This window comes from Myotis davidii, unplaced genomic scaffold (genome assembly GCF_000327345.1).
Source record: "Myotis davidii unplaced genomic scaffold, ASM32734v1 scaffold699, whole genome shotgun sequence".
NCBI classification, from domain to species: domain Eukaryota; kingdom Metazoa; phylum Chordata; class Mammalia; order Chiroptera; family Vespertilionidae; genus Myotis; species Myotis davidii.
In genome coordinates, this window is record NW_006291007.1 from 3,338,607 (window position 1) to 3,357,344 (window position 18,738).

Sequence of the window (18,738 nt, forward strand, 5' to 3'; positions counted from 1 at the left end):
CCTGAGCCAAGCGGGATTGGAGATATTACACAGTGTTTCAGCTCTGGGCGTGTGCATGGCTGCCCCTGGCGCAGCGTGTAATCCTGGCATTAGCTGCATTCCCGGGGAATCATTTGCCGGCTTTCTAATTCTTGCCTTGGAGACACTTCAAACACCCTGACTGTTAATGCTCCCGCTACGGACCACACAGATAAGGCTTTGAAATGAGCCTAATGAGTGGAATTAGGTGTGTTTTTAGTGATCTGAGCCACCTGTCGTATTTCTGGCTGCCTGAGGCTTAAGGGAAGCACTGAGATTTCTATTCTGCTTGATTGTTTTTATCAGAGGAGACTGGGCTTCATTTCTCCCCCAACCCCATGGCACCAAGCCCACCTCTGAACACAGAGCCCCTGCAGAGAGCTTACTCGATTCAGAAAACCTCGATGCGCCAGGCCTCCTGGCAGGTGCAGAGAATGAAATGACAGAGACACGGTCAACGAGGAAGAGACCGAGCCCAGAGAGGGGAGTCCAAGGACACACAGCACGTGGAGGCAGAGCGGGGATCTCAGCCTCAGTCTTTGGTGGTGGTTGGTTGGTTCCCACATTGTGGAAATTTGAAAGTACTTGCCACCCAAGCTGGAATCTTGGGGTAACTTGTCAGCCCTCCCTCCGTGGGCCTGAACTCTAAAGAACTGCGGAGAAGCCAGCTGTCAAGTTGTGGCGACCTGTGTGTGTTGGGAAGGCTGCCGGATGCCAAGAGAGGGAGATCGCTAACTTATTAAGCACTAATTTATTAAGCCAGGCACTTGACACGTATGTGGCAACACGCTTTTGAGCGGTGGCAGTAAGCTCCTCTAGCAGCTGAGCATCGACGCGCTGGGCGAGCTGTCTGTGTTCCACACCTGGCGCATAGCAGAGCTGTGCTTGGGACTCAGGCCTCTTCAGCCTCAGGGTGCTTTTCCCACAATGCCCTGGGAGAGGCCCCTCGGGCGAGTGTCTTTAGCAGGTCCTTCTCTTTCCTTCGATCTCAGCTTGTGGTGCCTCTACATCCCTGAAAGGGTCCTGGTTGCACCCCACCCAAATGGGTCTGTCCTGTGGTGGCCATACCTCAAGGGTACCTGCCGGATGGGGTGGGTAACCCGTGGTCACCCTGCCTCTTGGATCATGCAGGCAGAGTCTTCGCTGATCTCACCCAGCAGTCTTGGTGAGAGCAGCCTCGTTGCAGCCTAGCTCAGCCACTTACATCCCATGGGACAGTGATGGCGAATCTGTGACACGCGTGTCAGAGGTGACAGGTTTTTGGTTGATTTTTCTTTGTTAAATGGCATTTAAATATATAAAATAAATATCAAAAATATAAGTCTTGGTTTTACTATGGTTGCAGATATCAAAACATTTCTATATGTGACACGGCACCAGAGTTAAGTTAGGGTTTTTCAAAATGCTGACATGCCGAGCTCAAAAGGTTCGCCATCACTGCCATAGGAGCTGGGTCAGTTATTCAGCCCCACTGTGCGCAGTTTCCTCATCTGTAAAATGGAGGCAATAACAACACCTCTCTCATGGGGTTGTTGTGAGGATGAGATGAGTTACAGTCAAGCGCTTAGAACAGAGCCTGCGACACACTCGGTGCTCTTTTCAGTATTAGGCTGTTGTCTGATGGGAAATGTCCGAGTCATTTCCCTGTGGTCTCTGGTATTAAGAAAGGTGAGTGAGGAGGGTTCCCTGTGCCAGTGGCCTGTAAACAGGAATATGGTGCCTGCTCTACTCCATAGCACAGCAACAGTCAGTCCCCACACTCTTCCTGCTAAGTGACTCTAGGGTCATTCCAAGAGCCACGGCCGATGGCCAGGTGTTAGCAAGCAAAGCAAGACGCCCCCTGTCCTCTCCGAGCTGGTGCAGAGCCCAGCAGTCAGTTTGGAGAATTTGGGGCTCGTTTCTTTGGTGGCAGACTTGCCCAGGGATTCGTCCTCTGACCAAGAAACATGTCCGTGCTGCCTATAGATTAGTGTAGAAGTTAAAGTGTCAGTCGTGGCCGCAGTTCCGAAGGGCACAAGGAACACTCAGACCGAGTGACTCATTCTGCCAAGTTGACTCATGAAGAGAGGCACCATGCGATGGAGTAGGAGGAAGGGCATTTGAGGAGGGGGTGGAATGCACAAGAAACCCCAGGACCATAAAGGCTAACCTCTCTCTCTCCACCGTACCTGATAAATGGCTGCGTGGGCGAGGCTTGCCTGCCTCTGATGACAGAGGGCTCATTGCCTGCCACGGTGGAGCCATCGCAGGTTATTCAGGACTGACCCTTGTGGGAGGGGGCCAGTGCTGTGGTCGGGACAGGGGGCTCCATTCCCATCCCACCACTTGCTTAGCTGTCCGACCTTAGCATTGCACGTGGCCTCCCTGCCTCTCAGCGACCTCACGTGCTGAGAGGATCGGGGGAGACGGGACAAAGCACAAAGTAGTAGGATTCCAGGGTAGAAGTTCATTTTGTCTGGAGTCACAATCTACCTTCCGGTACATTCTACTCATTGATAAATAGGAGGAGGGAGGTATCTTCTCCTTCCCCACAACAGGGTGTCTAGATGGGGTCCTTGCTCCCTGCCCCCACCCCTTCAGTATCGGCCCATCTCCTATAAGGTTAAACCCCAAATCCCCAGCAAGTCACCCAGGGTCCCTCCTGAGCTGGTCCCAGGTGCACTGACCCTCCGCTTCATCTCTTACGTCTCCCTGGCTTGTCCTGACCTCCCAAGGCACGTGGAACTCTTAGTAGTTACCAGAAGGTGCTGTGTGTGCCCTACTTTTGCATGTGCTGTTCCCTCTGCTCAGTACACCTGCTGCATCCACCGCTTCCCTCACTGGCTCAGCCCAGGTGCCCCCTCTTCTGGGAAGCCCCTCAGTCCCCAGGCCATTTAGGGTCTTCCTCCTCTGTGCTCCCTGGGTCCCCATCCGTCTCCTGGTCAGCACACAACCATTGTGTTGAGTGTCTGTCACCCTCATTGGACTCTCCAGGCTCAGCAGATGTCTTTTTTATGCCTTCATACCCGGCGTCCAGCATGTGCTTGAATGAATGGACAGACTGTGCCATTGAGTTGGAGCCCCACAGAGCCTCGAGGTCTCAGTGGCCTCAGGCAGAGGTCACTGTGGGGGCAGCCCAAGGTCATTCACAGGCTTCTCTCATAAGCCAGCGACTGTTGACCCCTTTCTAGCTGGATCTCTTTTCTAGCAAATTTCCAGGGCAATTTGCTGTTAGAGGGTTGGTACAGCCCCTTTTCCCGACATTTGGATTCTCTTAAAGTGGAGTTATCTCTCTACAAGCCCCAGCTTCTCTTCCCTAACTCTTCAAAGATCAGTCGCTACTTCCCTCTCTGAAGCCGCCCACTTTGGAGCTGGTTTGCTGGCTTGTTCCCCACAGACCTGCCAGCAGGAGCCCCACACGAGCTAGTCCCCTCTGGGCCTCATATTCTCTCTGTAACAAACAGGGAGCGTAATATCCATGGCGGGGGCCTCACAGTCCGTTAGAAAAGGAGGAAAAAGATGCCTGTGCGTGAGAGGCCTCTATAAACCAGGGGAAGGCTGGTCCTGGAAGCCTTCCATTAAGGAACACAGCCCTGCCAGCATGGCCCAGTGGTTTGAGCATTGACCTATGAACCAGGGGCTCACGGTTCGATTCCTGGTCAGGGTACATGCCCGGGTTGTGGGCTCCATCCCCAGTGGGGGGTGTGCAAGAAGCAGCCGATCAATGATTCTCTCATCATTGATGTTTCTCTCTCTCTCTCCCTCTCTATTCCTCTCTGAAATCAATAAAAATATATTTAAAAATTTTTTTTAATAAAAGGAGCTGTGCCACGTTGGGCAGGGTGTTTAACCTCTCTGGGCCCTAGCCACCTCACCTGTACATTCCTCTAGGCCCAGCCTCCTATGACTTGACTTCTCGGCCCACAGGAAGGGAGCACAAAGAGGACTTGGGCTGGAGTTCGTTGGATGCCCGGCGGGAGAGTGGCTCAGGGCCTTCCACGGACACCCTCTCACCAGCCAGCCTGCCCTGGCCCCCAGGGAGCGCCCAGCTGGGCAGGATGGGCAGCAATGCCCAGGGTCCCCGCTCCGTCTCCGTGTCAGCTCTGCCCACCTCGGACTTCCCCACGCCTGGCCCCAGCGAGGGCCTCACGGACACCTGTATCCCCCTGCACGCCAGTGGCCGGCTGACCCCCCGTGCCCTGCACAGCTTCATCACCCCCCCAGCCACGCCCCAGCTGCGACGGCACACCAAGCTGAAGCCGCCAAGGACGCCACCCCCACCCAGCCGCAAGGTCTTCCAGCTGCTGCCCAGCTTCCCCACGCTCACCCGGAGCAAGTCCCATGAGTCTCAGCTGGGGAACCGCATTGACGAGGTCTCCCCAAGTACTTACTTGACGAGGTAAGGACTCCGGCCAGACAGCTATTGACTTTGCAATCTGCTGAAAGTTTTGACTACAGTTTTCTCATTATAAAGGTAGTAAATATAGACTCAATTGGAAAAGGACATAACGTCAACTAATATATAAGTATGTACAGTGAAAGGAACCCCTGTCTCTCAGTCTACTGCCCAGGCTACCTGAACAGTTTGGGCTGAATCTTTCTCGATTTCCTTGCAAGTGTGCACATGCACAGACACACGCACACACACACACACACACACACACACACAAATGATGCGATGCCATGTATCAGTCAGGATAGACTGGATTATGCTGCAGTGACAAATAACCCCCAGGTCCCTGGGTCTTCAAAGGTTTGTTTCTTGCTCACGCTACCTGTCCATCATGGGTCGGCCCATTCCAGGCCCCAGGCTGAAGGTTCCACTGCGGTAGAGGAAGAAAGCAATTGAACGCTCTTTCCTGAAAGTTCCACTCACCACTCATGATCCTACCCAAACAACGGAGCCAGGAAATGTAACTCCCACGTGCCCAGAAGAGAATGGAATATCTGGCTGAAACCTCTAGGACGATAAAAAACGGTGCTCTCTGTCCTATAACCTACTTTTTCCACTTACCTTGATATCTGGAGAACTTCATGTCAGTATTCTTTTACTTTTTTAATATTTTTTACCCGTATTTTAAATAGGTAATAACAGTCACATGGTCCAAAATGCAAAAGCTTCGTAGCTCGTGTAGTTTATTCATCTTTTTAGGGATGTATAGTATAAAGTGACCCCCTACCATGTCCTTAGTCACCCAGTTCCCCTTTCAGGAACAACCAGGTTATTGGTTCTGTATATATTTGTAGTTATCCAAATGCCTCATCTTTTTCTCATTTTTATGTCATTGTATAGTTTAACTCCGCCCCTCTTGGTGGACATTGAGTTCCTTGTCATTTTTGTTGTTTGTTATTACAAAAATTGCCTTTGTCAACATACCCTTGTGGGCAGGGTGAAACAGAGCATCACAATGGGCAAAACCCAGGGTGTCTGCTGCTCATTTTCCCCACCAAGAGCGTTAGGGGGGCTCTGGCTCTCATGCTGGCTCCAGGCGAGAACAGCCTCGGGCAGGTGCCACCTCTGCCTCAGGTCCCACCGCAGGGGAGCTGGCCTCGAACCCTGGGGCTCTGAGTCTCTTCTCCATAGAGCCAGCAGAACTGGCGCTGGTACGGACATCAGGCCACACTCAGGCCACCTGCTGCCCTCAGGGGGCCCTGAGGGCAGGCTAAGCGGCCTGGTTTCCCCCGCTCTCTCTATCCCTCTGACAGCATTGCTCAGGGCATGTCCCCACCCGGCCCTGCTTGGAGGCCAGCTTTGTGAGCCACACTGTTCTCCCTGCCCTGCCCTGCCCCAGCCGGTTCCTCTCTGGCAGACGGAGCCTGCCTCCTGCCTGGGGAACTCTAATTACCGTGCTGGTGGCGGAGAGGCTCAGAGAAGCTGATGTATGAGAGTGCACAGATGTAGCTTTGTCCCCATGGGGGGCCCAGGAGGGCACCTCTAGTCCTTCCCATTGGGCCAAGTCCCCACATTCCCCAGCTGTCCTAACCCCACACCCTAGGTGCTCAAAGTCCTCATCCAGCGCCTTGCCCCTCCTTCCCTGGGATGATGTTCTGGGGGACACATGGAGCCAGCACGGTGCCCTAATTCTGCTTTCTTTCTCTCTTTTCTGTCTCCTCCAGGTTTGGTAAGAGTGATTCATTTTCGTCCCCTCCCTCTGCCGCCGGGAGCGGTGTGTGTCTCGCTGTCCCCATCGGGGTGGATGCCTCTGACCCTCTCTTAGTGCACCTGGCCCTTCCGTGGTCCAGAAGCAGAGGAGCTGGGAACTGCCTCAGGACATCACGCTAGGACAGGTGGCCCCCACGGGACGAGCTGGCCTCAGCCCAGCCAGCAGCCTCTCTGTGTCACTCACAGTCGGTGGGCAGTCCCCATGGCAGGCCCTCCCCAAAGGTGACCTCGGGCAGGGAGTGTTTACCTGCTGGGCTGCGGCCGGAACCCCGCCCTCCTAGGAGGAAGGTACTACCTGTCTGGGTAGGTGGACCCAGCCACCCGCAGACCCCAGCTGACGTCTCAGGGCCCGGCTCTGCAGGACAGGGACATCCTTGGGGCAGGAAGGCAGCTCGCCTGTGAGTGAGGCCCTGAGTTTTGCCCTCAGGAGGCGAGGAGGAAGCCTGGGCAGCCTGATCTCCGCACCTCCCTCCACCTCCGGGTGGGAGCAGGTTCTTGCACGTGGCTCCGCTGTGGGGCTTCTCTCCTGAGTGAGCGCAGCGGGAAACAGCGAGCCTCTGGAGCTGCTTGTTGTTGTCCCAGTGGACGCAGATCCTCTTCCCCGGAGCCAAGTAGCAGTTTACCTTTGTCCTGCCCTGAGCTGGCTAAGCAGAGAGCTGAGGAGGGGATGTCGGGTACTGGCTTGGCCGAGATGGAGCTGGGCTGGTGCAGGACCACCAGGGAGGCTGCGCTTCCCCTCCCCAGGGCACAGGCGGCCCTCACCGAGCCGGTCCCTGGGGCAGTCTGGCCCTCGTGTCCTCCGGGTGCTGTGTGATGCAGGGTCCGCACCCGTGAGGCCGCTTCTCCGGCTGCGGGAAGGCGGGATGAGGCCTGTCGTTGTCCCAGTGGACGCAGATCCTCTTCCCCGGAGCCAAGTAGCAGTTTACCTTTGTCCTGCCCTGAGCTGGCTAAGCAGAGAGCTGAGGAGGGGATGTCGGGTACTGGCTTGGCCGAGATGGAGCTGGGCTGGTGCAGGACCACCAGGGAGGCTGCGCTTCCCCTCCCCAGGGCACAGGCGGCCCTCACCGAGCCGGTCCCTGGGGCAGTCTGGCCCTCGTGTCCTCCGGGTGCTGAGTGATGCAGGGTCCGCACCCGTGAGGCTGCTTCTCCGGCTGCGGGAAGGCGGGATGAGGCCTGCAGGGCCGGCATTTCATCTCGTGAGGGGCAGGCGATGCCTGGCACACGTGCCCTCTCTCCTCCCTGTATCCCCTGCCCGTGGCAGACATTCAAATCAGTCACAGGCTTCACTCAGAGATTGATGATTGAAATCTCACTTTCTCACCATCTGTTTCTCTTAGGCCGACAGCCTAACCCCTTTTACTTTACTTATTTATGTATTAAATATGTTTTTATTGATTTCAGAGGGGAAGCAAGAGGGAGAGAGATAGAAATGTTAATGATGAGAGAGAATCATTAAGTGGCTGCCTCTTGCACAACCCACACTGGAGAGCGAGCCCGCAATCCAGGCATGCGCCTTGACCGGGAATCTAACCGTGACCTCCTGGTGCTGTGGCAGACATTCAAATCAGTCACGGGCTTCACTCAGAGATTGATGATTGAAATCTCGCTTTCCCACCGTCTGTTTCTCTTGGGCCAACAGCCTAACCTCTTTTATTTTATTTATTTATGTATGAAATATATTTCTATTGATTTCAGAGAGGAAGGGAGAGGGAGGGAGTTGGGAAGAGTCAGCACGTGGCAGATGTGCTGGTGAGAGCTGCAGGGGTGCAGCGTGGGTCCTGCATCAGCCGGGCCGCACAGGGCCTTCGGTCCCTGTGGGAGGAGTCAGCACTCCAGCATGCCCTCTCCTTCTGGTTGGGTCTGTGGGACGCGGCCTTAAGTGAACCAATACTTAATGAGCACCAGCTGTGTGCCAGGCCAGCTCTCAGGCATCAGGGAGGGTGCACCCAGATCCTTAAAGCACCATGTTCCTGACCTTTCTGGGTCCCAGGTGTCTGATCATTGGATGAAAGTCTAGGACAGTGGTTCTCAACCTTCGTAACACCGCATCCCTTTAATACAGTTCCTCATGTTGTGGTGACCCCCAATTTCATTGTTACAGATTGAACATAATTAAAGCATAGTGATTAATCACAAAAACAATATGTAATTATATATGTGTTTTCTGATGGTCTTAGGTGACCCCTGTGAAAGGTTCATTTGACCCCCAAAGGGGTCGCGACCCACAGGTTGAGAACCGCTGGTCTAGAACCTCTTTCCAGAGGGTTCCCAGACCCACCCAGGGGTTCAGTTGAGAACCTATTCCAGGAGGAGCAAGGCCGAGCGGAGCTGGGAAGGAGGGGGTGGGGAGCAGGGGGCCCACGTGTGGAGGGGAGGGAGGGAGAAGGGGAGGAGGGAGCCGGTCGTGTGTGTAGGCTGCCCCTGGACGGGGGATCGCTTCCAGCTGGTCCTCCACTGCCAGCCTGTGATGTTCAGGCACTAGGGCTGCCTGTTCTTCTGGGGAAGCCAGGCTTAGGAGAGCCCAGGTGCCCTCTAGGGGGACAGGCAGAAAGAGCACCCCACAGCCCGTGGCCTGAGACTTCCCCAAAGACCCAGACTGATACCAGGTGAGGCCAGGCCCCGTGGGAGCTCTCAGCAAGGCTAGGGAGGTGCTGCTGCACAGCTCACCAGCCCCCAGCCCTCTGCCAAGGGTCAGACAGTGACCACCATTTAACAAGAAGTGACCAGAACGCAGCCCTCACCAACTGGTGACCTGGGGGTGCATCCACGAGACAGTGCAAGAGGTGGGGGTGTGGAGGCCTCTGCCCTCACACACTCTGCCTTCTGCCTCTCACGCCCGCCTTCCCCCGAAGCCAGAACCATTCAGGCCAGACAGTAACGTTCGTTAGAGAAGCCGGCCATGTGTGAGGGTGACCACGCCGCCCGTGGTTAGCCTGTCCTGTCCCTGTTTTGATAGATGCCGGTTCAGAGACCTTTCTCTGCCACTCAATACGTTTTCGTGCCCATCTAGCTTGCGATCTCTGACATAGAAGGTCACGGGCGTGGGCCCTCCCTGCAGGGCTTCCTCGGCCCACCTGACCTCCCTCTTCCCCTGCAGATCGTTAGAGAAGCCGGCCATGTGTGAGGGTGACCACGCCGCCCGTGGTTAGCCTGTCCTGTCCCTGTTTTGATAGATGCCGGTTCAGAGACCTTTCTCTGCCACTCAATACGTTTTCGTGCCCATCTAGCTTGCGATCTCTGACATAGAAGGTCACGGGCGTGGGCCCTCCCTGCAGGGCCTCCTTGGACTGCCTGACCTCCCTCTTCCCCTGCAGATCTCCCCCACGGCTCCCCACAGATGGTACGGAGGGACATCGGGCTCTCGGTGACGCACAGGTAGGCCCCGCCCGGCAGGGACTCGGCTAGATGGGGTCACAGTTCAGCGTAGGGGGTCTGTCCTGACCCCTCTTTCTCAGGGCTCTTTGCCTCTGCTCTGTCTCCATCACCTCCCTGGGTCTCTTCCCATCTGCTGAGGGCAAACACAGGTCCCAGGAGAAGCAGGGTCACAGTCTCAGGGAGGAGGAGCCAAGAGCTTCCTCTGAGTATCACTGGATACCGTGTGGCTCTTACAACCGTCCACACACCAGCGCCCCGTTGGGCTTGTTGATGCTCCAGACTCCAGGCCGCACCCCTGAGGCCGAGGCCTGGCGTCTGGGTCTCCAGCAACTTCCAGGGCTGGCACCCATGCATTGGGGAGGGCTGATACACCGCGGGAGCCTGGTCCGTCCGTCATGTGACACCAGTGGGAGTATCTGCTGGTCGGGTCCTAAGACGGAACGCTGGCTCAGAGGGTCTGCACCCTGATCCTTCTGGTTGCTGTCGCCAAGTTGCCTGCCAAAGAGCTGGCACCCGTGGCCACAGCAGCGTTGGGGTTTTGACAATGATGACTTCGTGGCTGGACAGTCTGAATGGGGGGAGAGGGGGAGGCGTGGGCAAGAGTCAGTGGCCCCTGGGTGTCCCAAACTCCCCGGGAGAGGGTGCCTGGGGCTCTGGGCGGGAGCCAAGTCTCCTGATTTCCCTGGGCTGTTCGGGGACCCTTGTCTATCCAGGCCCCGCTCTCCCGGCCCCTGAGAGCACTTCTGTGTGTCCACCCGCTGCAGGTTCTCCACCAAGTCCTGGCTGTCGCAGGTCTGCCACGTGTGCCAGAAGAGCATGATGTTTGGAGTGAAGTGCAAGCATTGCAGGTGATGGGCGAGGGTGGCCGGGGTGGGAGAGGGAGCCAGCTTTGTACTTGTTTAGTCACAGTCCCACGCCTGGATTACTGACCTTAGGTCAAGTCAGAGTTCAAAGGGCTCCCCTCAACCTACGATTCATGATCCCATTCAGCACACCCAGGAGTGAGCAGCCCTCTGCAGGGAGAGGAAGGGAGCATCAAGCAGGGCACTCCCAGAGAAGGGACCATTTGAGGTGGGCTTTGAAGGATGTGCAGAAGTTTGCCATGTGGACAAGGAGGAGTTCTGAAATTAGCCTCACATTTTAGCACACAAGGATAGCAAACGGGGGCAGGCTATGATAAGAACAGCGATGGCTTGTGGTCCTTCCAGAAGGAAAGAATGCGGATTCTGTACAAGCCCAACTTCCTTTTTTCAGACCATTGTGGTCCCTGGTAGGAGAGAAGGACAAGGATAGGGGACAGTGTGGTGTGAGCAGGGTCTGTCCCCTGCTTCCTGGCCGCCCTCACCTCACAGAGGGTGGCCCTGGCGTCCCTGCTCCCACCCACTTCACCCCTGCATTGCTGTGTGACCTGGGGCCAGCTGCTTGCCCACTCTGGGCCCCATTTTTGTCATTGATGCATCTAGGAAGAGGATTCCAGGTCTCTGTCCATCAGGACAGCTCTAAGACTCTGAGCCAGTCGGAGTGAAAAAGGCATGTGGGTTCCCATGAGCCTGTAGGGGACGGGCCTTGTCCGTGTCAGTTGGATAAATCGTGTTTTCCTGGCGGGCGGCTCTCCTGACCACCGAGGAGATGCCAGAGCTAGGTCTGTGGTGGTTCCCGGCCAATTGGCTTTAAATCGGGGGCCTCCGGCTCCTTTCACGTGGGGAGGTTGACTCCTGAGCCCAACGCTGCAACTGCAGTGTGAGGTTGGCAGGCCCATCAGTCAGTGAGAGCCCCCAGACACAGGGCAGCAGGCAGGCCCCGAATGAGGCTCCACTCCGCCCCGCTGACCCTCCGACCACGTGGTCCGCGCTGGAATGTGGTGGGAGGGGCTGCCCCGCATCCCTGGGGCATCCAATTGGGGCATCCGGGGTGAGGTGCACGGGGCGGCCAGGCAGGGCCTCAGCGCCCCTGTCCGTGCCCCGGGAGGCCGCGTGGCCGTCCACGCACTGACCCCGCCTCCTTCACCAGGTTGAAGTGTCATAACAAGTGCACCAAGGAAGCCCCCGCCTGTCGGATATCCTTCCTTCCAAGTGAGTGCTGCGCCCTCCTCGCCTCTCCTCTGCCTTTGGGCGAGTCTCTCGCTCGCTCGCTCAGTCTGTTCCCTGCTGATGGTTTCCCCTCTCCAGTAGCTCGGATTCGGAGGACGGAATCTGTCCCTTCGGACATCAACAACCCGGTGGAGAGGGCAGCCGAGCCCCATTTCGGAACCCTCCCCAAGGCACTGACAAAGAAGGTACGTTGGATGGTGGCCTTGGAGGGCGACTCCTGAGCCCAACGCTGCAGCTGTAGGGTGAGGTTGGCAGGACCATCGGTCAGTGAGAGCCCCCAGACACAGGGCAGCAGGCAGGCCCCGATCGAGGACCCCGCCCTCTCCACTCCGGCCCCACCCTGCTGATACTCTGACCACGTGGTCCGTGCTGGAATGTGGGAGGGGCTGCCCCGCATCCCTGGGGCATCCTTGGTGGGGCAGACATTCTCTGGAAAAGAGAAGCAGATGTGGGACCCACTGTGACAGTCCAGATGGGTATAGTCAAACCCCCCGAGCTCTAGCTCGCTCAGTCTGTTCCCTGCTGATGGTTTCCCCTCTCCAGTAGCTCGGATTCGGAGGACGGAATCTGTCCCTTCGGACATCAACAACCCGGTGGACAGGGCAGCCGAGCCCCATTTCGGAACCCTCCCCAAGGCACTGACAAAGAAGGTACGTTGGACGGTGGCCTGGGGGGTCTGTTGCTTCTGCCAGGACAGCCCCCCACCCGGATTCCTCTCTGTGAAGCCCCCGGATGCGGGGGTCCAGCAGGACAGTGCAGCCCACATCTGGGGCCGGAGGGGACCCTATCTTTAACCATGTAGCAAACTTCCCATTTACTAGTGGAGTTGCATGCCCGTAACCCGTGCCCTGCCCCAACTCGCCCTTTTGGAGCTGATATTTCACTGCCTGTGAGTCAGGAACTTTTCTAGTGGTGTTTCCTTTGACGGTCATGCTGACATCACCTCCATTTTACAGACGAGGAGACTGAGCACTGGGGCCCCTGTGAGTGAGAGACAGGCCCAGCCGCTGAGCCCGGCAAACGGGACTTCAGAAGTAACCCGTGCAAGTGCATTTCTTCCATGGCCTGTAGCCGGGCTTCTAATGCACAGACAGACGCCCTGCAGCTAGACAGATTCTCTAAGGCCCATGTCCCCCACGATGGTCCCCAGACCTGTCGGGGGTCCCTGTGCACAGGGGTGCATGGTGTCTGTGAGGAACCCATGCTGATGGCTTCTGCAGCCACCCCCATCCTGGTGACCACAGAGAGGGTCGCCTCCCCTAGGCGACTATGGGTGTGGCTGTGTGTTTCAAGTATGTTGTGTCCCAGCCCCAGACCAGGGCTTAGCACTTGCCTCTCTGCTGAGGGCCAGGGGACTGGCTGTCCCTGGCTGTGTCCGGCCTTTGGTTTGGGCCACCCTGGGTGGAGGTTTGGGCAGAGGACACTGAGGCAGGTGGCGGGGCCAGTTAACAACGGGGACGCGGAGGATGCCACCTGGAGGGCTGCTCCACCTGGTGTCTATGGGCCCGCTCGTGTCTTCTCTCCTGCCTCTCTGCCTGGCATCACCTTGCCCTCTGAGGATGCCATTCCCTCCAGGAATGGAGAGGGGAGGGCAAAGGTGGTAGGCTCCACAGTCCTGGGTTCGAGTCCTGACTGTTCCCCTTTGTTCTGTGACTTCGAGTGCATTCCTGTCCCTCTCTGAGCGTCCGTTTTCCTATCTTGTAAAGTGGGGACGATGGTCTTCATTCACAGGGTGTTAAGGATAACGAGATGATAATCATGAACTTGCTTGTCAGGATTATTGCCTGGCACAGATGGGCGCAGTTCTTTGGTAGAATACCAGCCCCCTGATCTACCACTCCCCCCTTGGCAACTTGTTTCTGCACTTGCCCACTCGTCTCCAACTACACCAAGTGTGTTCCCTTCCTCACACTGTCCTCACACCCTTCTTCACACTGTCCTCACACCCCTCCTCACACTGTCCTCACACCCCTCCTCACACTGTCCTCACACACCCCTCTTCACACCATCCTTGCACACCCCTCTTCACACCGTCCTTGCACACCCCTCCTCACACTGTTCTCGCAGCCCCTCCTCACACCGTCCTTGCACACCCCTCACTCGCCTCATGTCCATGCACACCCTGGCACGTGCATGTCAGCATTTCTGCCCACCCGGACACCCACCCCTCACCCTCCTGCCACTGGGTGGGCCTGGCTAGCAGGTCTGCAAAAGAGAGGAGGGAACACTGTTAGGCAGCTGCTGTGTGCCACATACAAAGCGAATACTTGTCAGGGTCTGAATTGAATTCATTAAAAGACCCCTACTATGTGCTGGCTCAGAGCCAGGCCCTGGTGTCTGCTGAGCAGGCATGGTCCCTGCCCTGCCCTGCCCTCACAGGACACGATGGTGGGAGAGACCTTCTTCAGAAAACCATCCAAGATTCCTGCAGTTGGCAAACATAGTTAAGGGCCCTGATGAGAAGTGCTGGGAGCTCTGGAAGGATAGAGGGGAGAACCGTGGTCCCAGCCAGGGCTCAGGCAAGGCTTCTGAGAGGAAAGGATGTTTGAGCTGAAACCAGATGAGCAGGAGTCCTCTAGGGGGTGGGCATTGAGGTAAGGATGTCAGTGTACCATCCTTCCTTCAAGTATTAGACCGGAAAACGTCAGGATACCCTGGGCTGACCTCTTCGCTTTTACCCGGGGAAGGGACGGTCCTGGCAAGGGGTGTGGGAGGCAGCCGGGCAGGACAGTGACAGTCCCTACCCACTTCCTGTGTCTCTGGTCCTGCAGGAGCACCCTCCAACCATGAACCACCTGGACTCCAGCAGCAACCCGTCCTCCACCACATCCTCCACGCCCTCCTCGCCGGCTCCCTTCCCAACATCGTCCAACCCATCCAGTGCCACCACGCCCCCCAACCCCTCGCCTGGCCAGCGAGACAGCAGGTTCAACTTCCCAGGTACCACACTGCCGGGCTTTTGGGGGGCTCTTAGGGATGGGGTCACATGCACCTCAACACCCCCCAGCAGGCTCAGGGTCAAACACTGCAGCCACTGAGAGCACTTGCGGGGAGCCAGGCACTGTGCCCAACTCAATTACATTACCGTATTGAAACTTGATAACGGCCCTGAATTGTACCCATTTTTCAGATGGGAACACTGAGGTTCAGAGAGAGGAAGTGACTTGCCCTGAGCTGTACAGCATGTAAGCAGTAGAGCAAGATCAAAGCCAAGTCTGTCTGACATGAAGCCTGTGTTCTTGACAGAACCCCCATGCTACCCTCCTGCACATCCCTGGCTTCTACTGGACTTGCTCACTGGCTCAGGGCTTCTGAGCTCCCAGGGAGCCAGGGCAGGTCCAGAGGGCCTGGGAGAGGGGATCCGGCCTCTGTCACTTACCTGCTCTGAGATCTGAACCAGCTACCTAAACAGAAGTGTTGGTTCCCTTTTCCATAAAACTAGAGACCCCGTAGAGTTGGAATTAGGTTATCCCCCAGGTGTAGTTGACGACACTGAGTCCCACAGGGCCGACCTGACCAGAGCCGGCCTGCCCTGCGGTCTGTAGGGCCAGGACCCCTTCCTCTTGGCCAGGCCTGGGGTGTCCTGCCTCCCCAGGGAGAGGAGCGGAGCCCACGTGTCCATTTGAGGACTGAGCCCCGGCCTTGGCCTCCCTGGCAGCTCCTAGCAGTAGGTCTTGGCCTTCGGTGTATTCAGTTGGCAGCCTGGAGGAAGGAGGGGCGCTGGGATGCTCCAGTTTTCTCCCGGCCGAGCCACAGGCCCACTGCCAGCTTCAGCCCGGGGAGTCCAGGGCAGGTCCCACCTGTCACTCCAGGCCCAGGAGGACAGACTTACAGCTCTCCCTGTGCCAAGGGACCCAGCTGGGCCGCCCGCAGCCAGCAGGAGGCCTGGCACCCTCTCTGGGCCCATCTCAGCAGGGTTCTAGGGACTTCTTCAGGGGATGGGGAGAGACTGCCTTTGTAGGAATCTTTTTTCTCTTTTGCTGTCCCTTCTCCTTAATCTGCACGTGGCTGGGTATCTTCTGACACGAATGCATCGTCATGACCCTACCCGTCCCCCATGCCATTGAGCGATGGCCTATTTGATTAACCTCCTCTCCCATTCTGCTTTGTCATTAATATGCTCTGAAACTGGGCCTTCGGCTAAACCTCCTGGTTTGGATTTTTCTAAAAGAAAGGGCCTGTTTGAAAAACAGCAGCCACAGAGAGAGCGCTTTGTGTGACGTCAGCCAGCATCTCGGCTTTCCCCGATGCCCCGCGCCGGGCCCGCATTGTCCGCTGCACAGAGCCCTCACTCTCTCCGGGACCTGTTAGCTCTCTGGTCACCGCAGTGTCCGGGCTGGGCTGGTTGGGGGTGTTCGTCTTGGAGAGAAACCCCTGCCGTCCACCACCCTGCCTTGCAGGAGCATGTCAGCTTATCTTCAAGGATAAACCTGGGGAAAGGTTATTCCTACCCCGTCGTGCAGTACAACTGGGGCGGTTCACAAACTTCCCCAGGTCCCAGAGCAGCCGTGGGCAAACTACGGCCCGCAGGCCAGATCCGGCCCGTTTGAAATGAATAAAACTATTGAAAAAAAAAAGACCGTACCCTTTTATGTAATGATGTTTACTTTGAATTTATATTAGTTCACACAAACACTCCATCCATGCTTTAGTTCCGGCCCTCGGGTCCAGTTTAAGAACCCATTGTGGCCCTCGAGTCAAAAAGTTTGCCCACCCCTGGACCTTTCAGTCTGCAGGCTGACGCTCTATCCACTGAGCCAAACCGGTTTTGGCTGTAATGATGTTTACTTTGAATTTATATTAGTTCACACAAACACTCCATCCATGCTTTAGTTCCGGCCCTCCGGTCAGGTTTAAGAACCCATTGTGGCCCTCGAGTCAAAAAGTTTGCCCACCCCTGTCCCAGAGCCTCATACGTGGCAGAGCTGGGGGTAGAGGCGTGCAGCCTGAGTTCAGCTCCCCAGCGAGCCCCCTTCAGTTTTCCCTAAGAGAGGATGTTCTTCCCTGGAAGGTGCAGTCGAGTCTCAGAACCCTCAGCACCACCGTCAGATGTTTTCAGAATCACTACTCTCCCCGCTGAGTTTACCCTCCTGGGCCCGTGCACATTTCACAGGGAAGCAGGCCTGAGAGGGGAACGGACTGGGCCGGGGCTCTGCAGCAGGGTGGCCGTGGAGGCTAGGTCTCTGAACCCCCGTCCTCAGGGCAAGCCCCTTCACTCCTGGGGGCTCCTGCCAACACCCGCTCTCTCCCAGCTTCTTTCCTCCTTCCTGCATGGATCACCCTGTCCTGGCCAGGCCCACCAGGGGCATGCCTGCCCCAGTCCGATAACCAGCCCGCCCTCTAAGACCACGCCTGTGCCCCCTCCCCTTCGCTTCATTTGCTGTTCTGTGTGTGACTCACCTCCTCTTCTGTTTAAAGCTGCCTACTTCATTCATCATAGACAGCAGTTTATCTTTCCAGGTGAGTCCTTTGCATGGTCCCACTAACTGTCCTCTGCTGTGACCCCTCGGCCCGGCCCACCTGGGCGCCTCACCCTCAGCACCTTGGAGGTGCTTGAGTCTCAGACCCGTCTCTTTTGAGAGCTGCCTGTCTGTTGAGGCTGGAAAGGGGGGCAGGGTGAGTAGTAGTCTTCACAGGGGCAGTGCCTTGCTGGCAGGGACCATGGCATCCATCCTATCCAGCCCCTTGGACAGAACCTACAGGCAACTTGTCCAGGGTCACACGCCCGGAGGTGGCAGGAACTCCTTTTGCATAATGGATCTGTCCAGCCCCTTGGACAGAAACTACAGGCAACTTGTCCAGGATCACACGCCAGGAGGTGGCAGGAACTCCTTTTGCATAATGGGGGGGGGGGGCTATTTTTGATGCCTTCTGCACATCTGTCACGGTATGCTCCTCCGCACACTGACCAGGAAACTGCTTATCTCACAGAAGCCAGAGCCAATTTGGGCAGGTCCGCAGGCTTCCCTTACTCAGTGGGCTCCACCTTCCAGAGCCTTGTCACATGGCGCCATCTGCTGGCCACTTATTGGAAAAGCCTCCGCAATGAAAGAAACCACTTATTGGAAAAGCCTCCTCATGAAAGAAAACTTTCAATAAGACAATCCTTTATTGATTCCCTTCCACAAAATTGTTTTGCGCACCTACTATGTGCCAGTCTTTGCATTTGACCGTATTCCTGCCCCTAAGGCATTTATCCGGTCAGTCCTTATTTCTCTAGCTGAAGCTGACAAGCACCATTATAAGTAATCTGCCACTTTAAATCTTAATTTAGCTATGTGAAGGTGAAGTTTTAGACAAAGTCTATAGCTAATTGTTTTTTTCCTAGTTTAAAAAGGTCTGTGCTGAAGTCTTGGTATTTTGGTTATTCCAGGCTCTTCTATTAGGGGAGCGGCTTGGAGCATTTGTCAGTTCTTAGAGGATCATCCATAGGGTCCTGCAGGCGCGCCGGCGGGCTGGGGCAGGGCAGGCTCCCCGAGCTGCCTCTGTGGTTTCATACCAGGTACTGCTGTGGTTTCCCTCAGGAGCCTGCTGGCTCTAGGATGGCGTACAGGGCAGTGCCTGAAAGCATTGGGAAAACGTGCCTCTACTTCCACAAGATTCATTTTGCTCTGCGGATGTGCTGTGGAAGGGAAGGAAACTATTTCTATTAAAACAAACATGGGCACATTTGGGAGCAGAATGCAAAGTCTGAGGCTTCAGAGACGTTTTGCCCTCCCTCCGGCGTGCTGCTTCTCCCTGAGCCCCCCACCCCACACACGTTTTTCTCCCGTGGAAGCATTGAGCGGTGTTGGATGGGAGAAGTGTCAGGCCTCCCTGGCAGTCTGCGGACACGGTACAGCGATGCTGGGAGGAGGCCTTAGCGGCGGCTGCCCGGGCCTGGTATCTCCCAGAGACTGTGCACTGGATGTTGGGCACACGTGTGCGTTTCCTTGATAAGAAGGCCTGCGGCTGCTATCAGATTCTTTACGTCTGCGAGCTTCCAGAGAGGTTGAGAACCTGTGGTTCAGAGGGCCTTCCGGGTGGCCTAGGACAGTGGTCGGCAAACTGTGGCTCAGCAAACCGTGGCTCCCGAGCCTCATGCAGCTCCTTGGCCATGTGGTTTGCATATGT

At 56.5% G+C, this 18,738-nt stretch overlaps 1 protein-coding gene across 9 annotated transcripts in view; it reads left to right on the forward strand.

Annotated features, from left to right (window-relative positions):
• KSR1 (kinase suppressor of ras 1) overlaps positions 1 to 18,738 on the forward strand; it is a 107,234-nt gene that overhangs the window by 69,034 nt on the left and 19,462 nt on the right. For 5 of the 9 annotated variants that reach the window (XM_006764052.2, XM_006764047.2, XM_015564129.1 and 2 more), the window contains 8 exons: positions 3,925 to 4,396; positions 6,115 to 6,164; positions 9,475 to 9,535; positions 10,300 to 10,383; positions 11,546 to 11,607; positions 11,704 to 11,810; positions 14,397 to 14,565; positions 17,044 to 17,085. In XM_006764052.2, coding sequence (XP_006764115.1) covers positions 3,925 to 4,396; positions 6,115 to 6,164; positions 9,475 to 9,535; positions 10,300 to 10,383; positions 11,546 to 11,607; positions 11,704 to 11,810; positions 14,397 to 14,565; positions 17,044 to 17,085 — 1,047 coding nt within the window. The remainder of the gene's footprint in view (positions 1 to 3,924; positions 4,397 to 6,114; positions 6,165 to 9,474; positions 9,536 to 10,299; positions 10,384 to 11,545; positions 11,608 to 11,703; positions 11,811 to 14,396; positions 14,566 to 17,043; positions 17,086 to 18,738) is intronic. The other 4 variants (XM_006764048.2, XM_006764049.2, XM_015564127.1 and 1 more) reach the window with 4 other exon arrangements.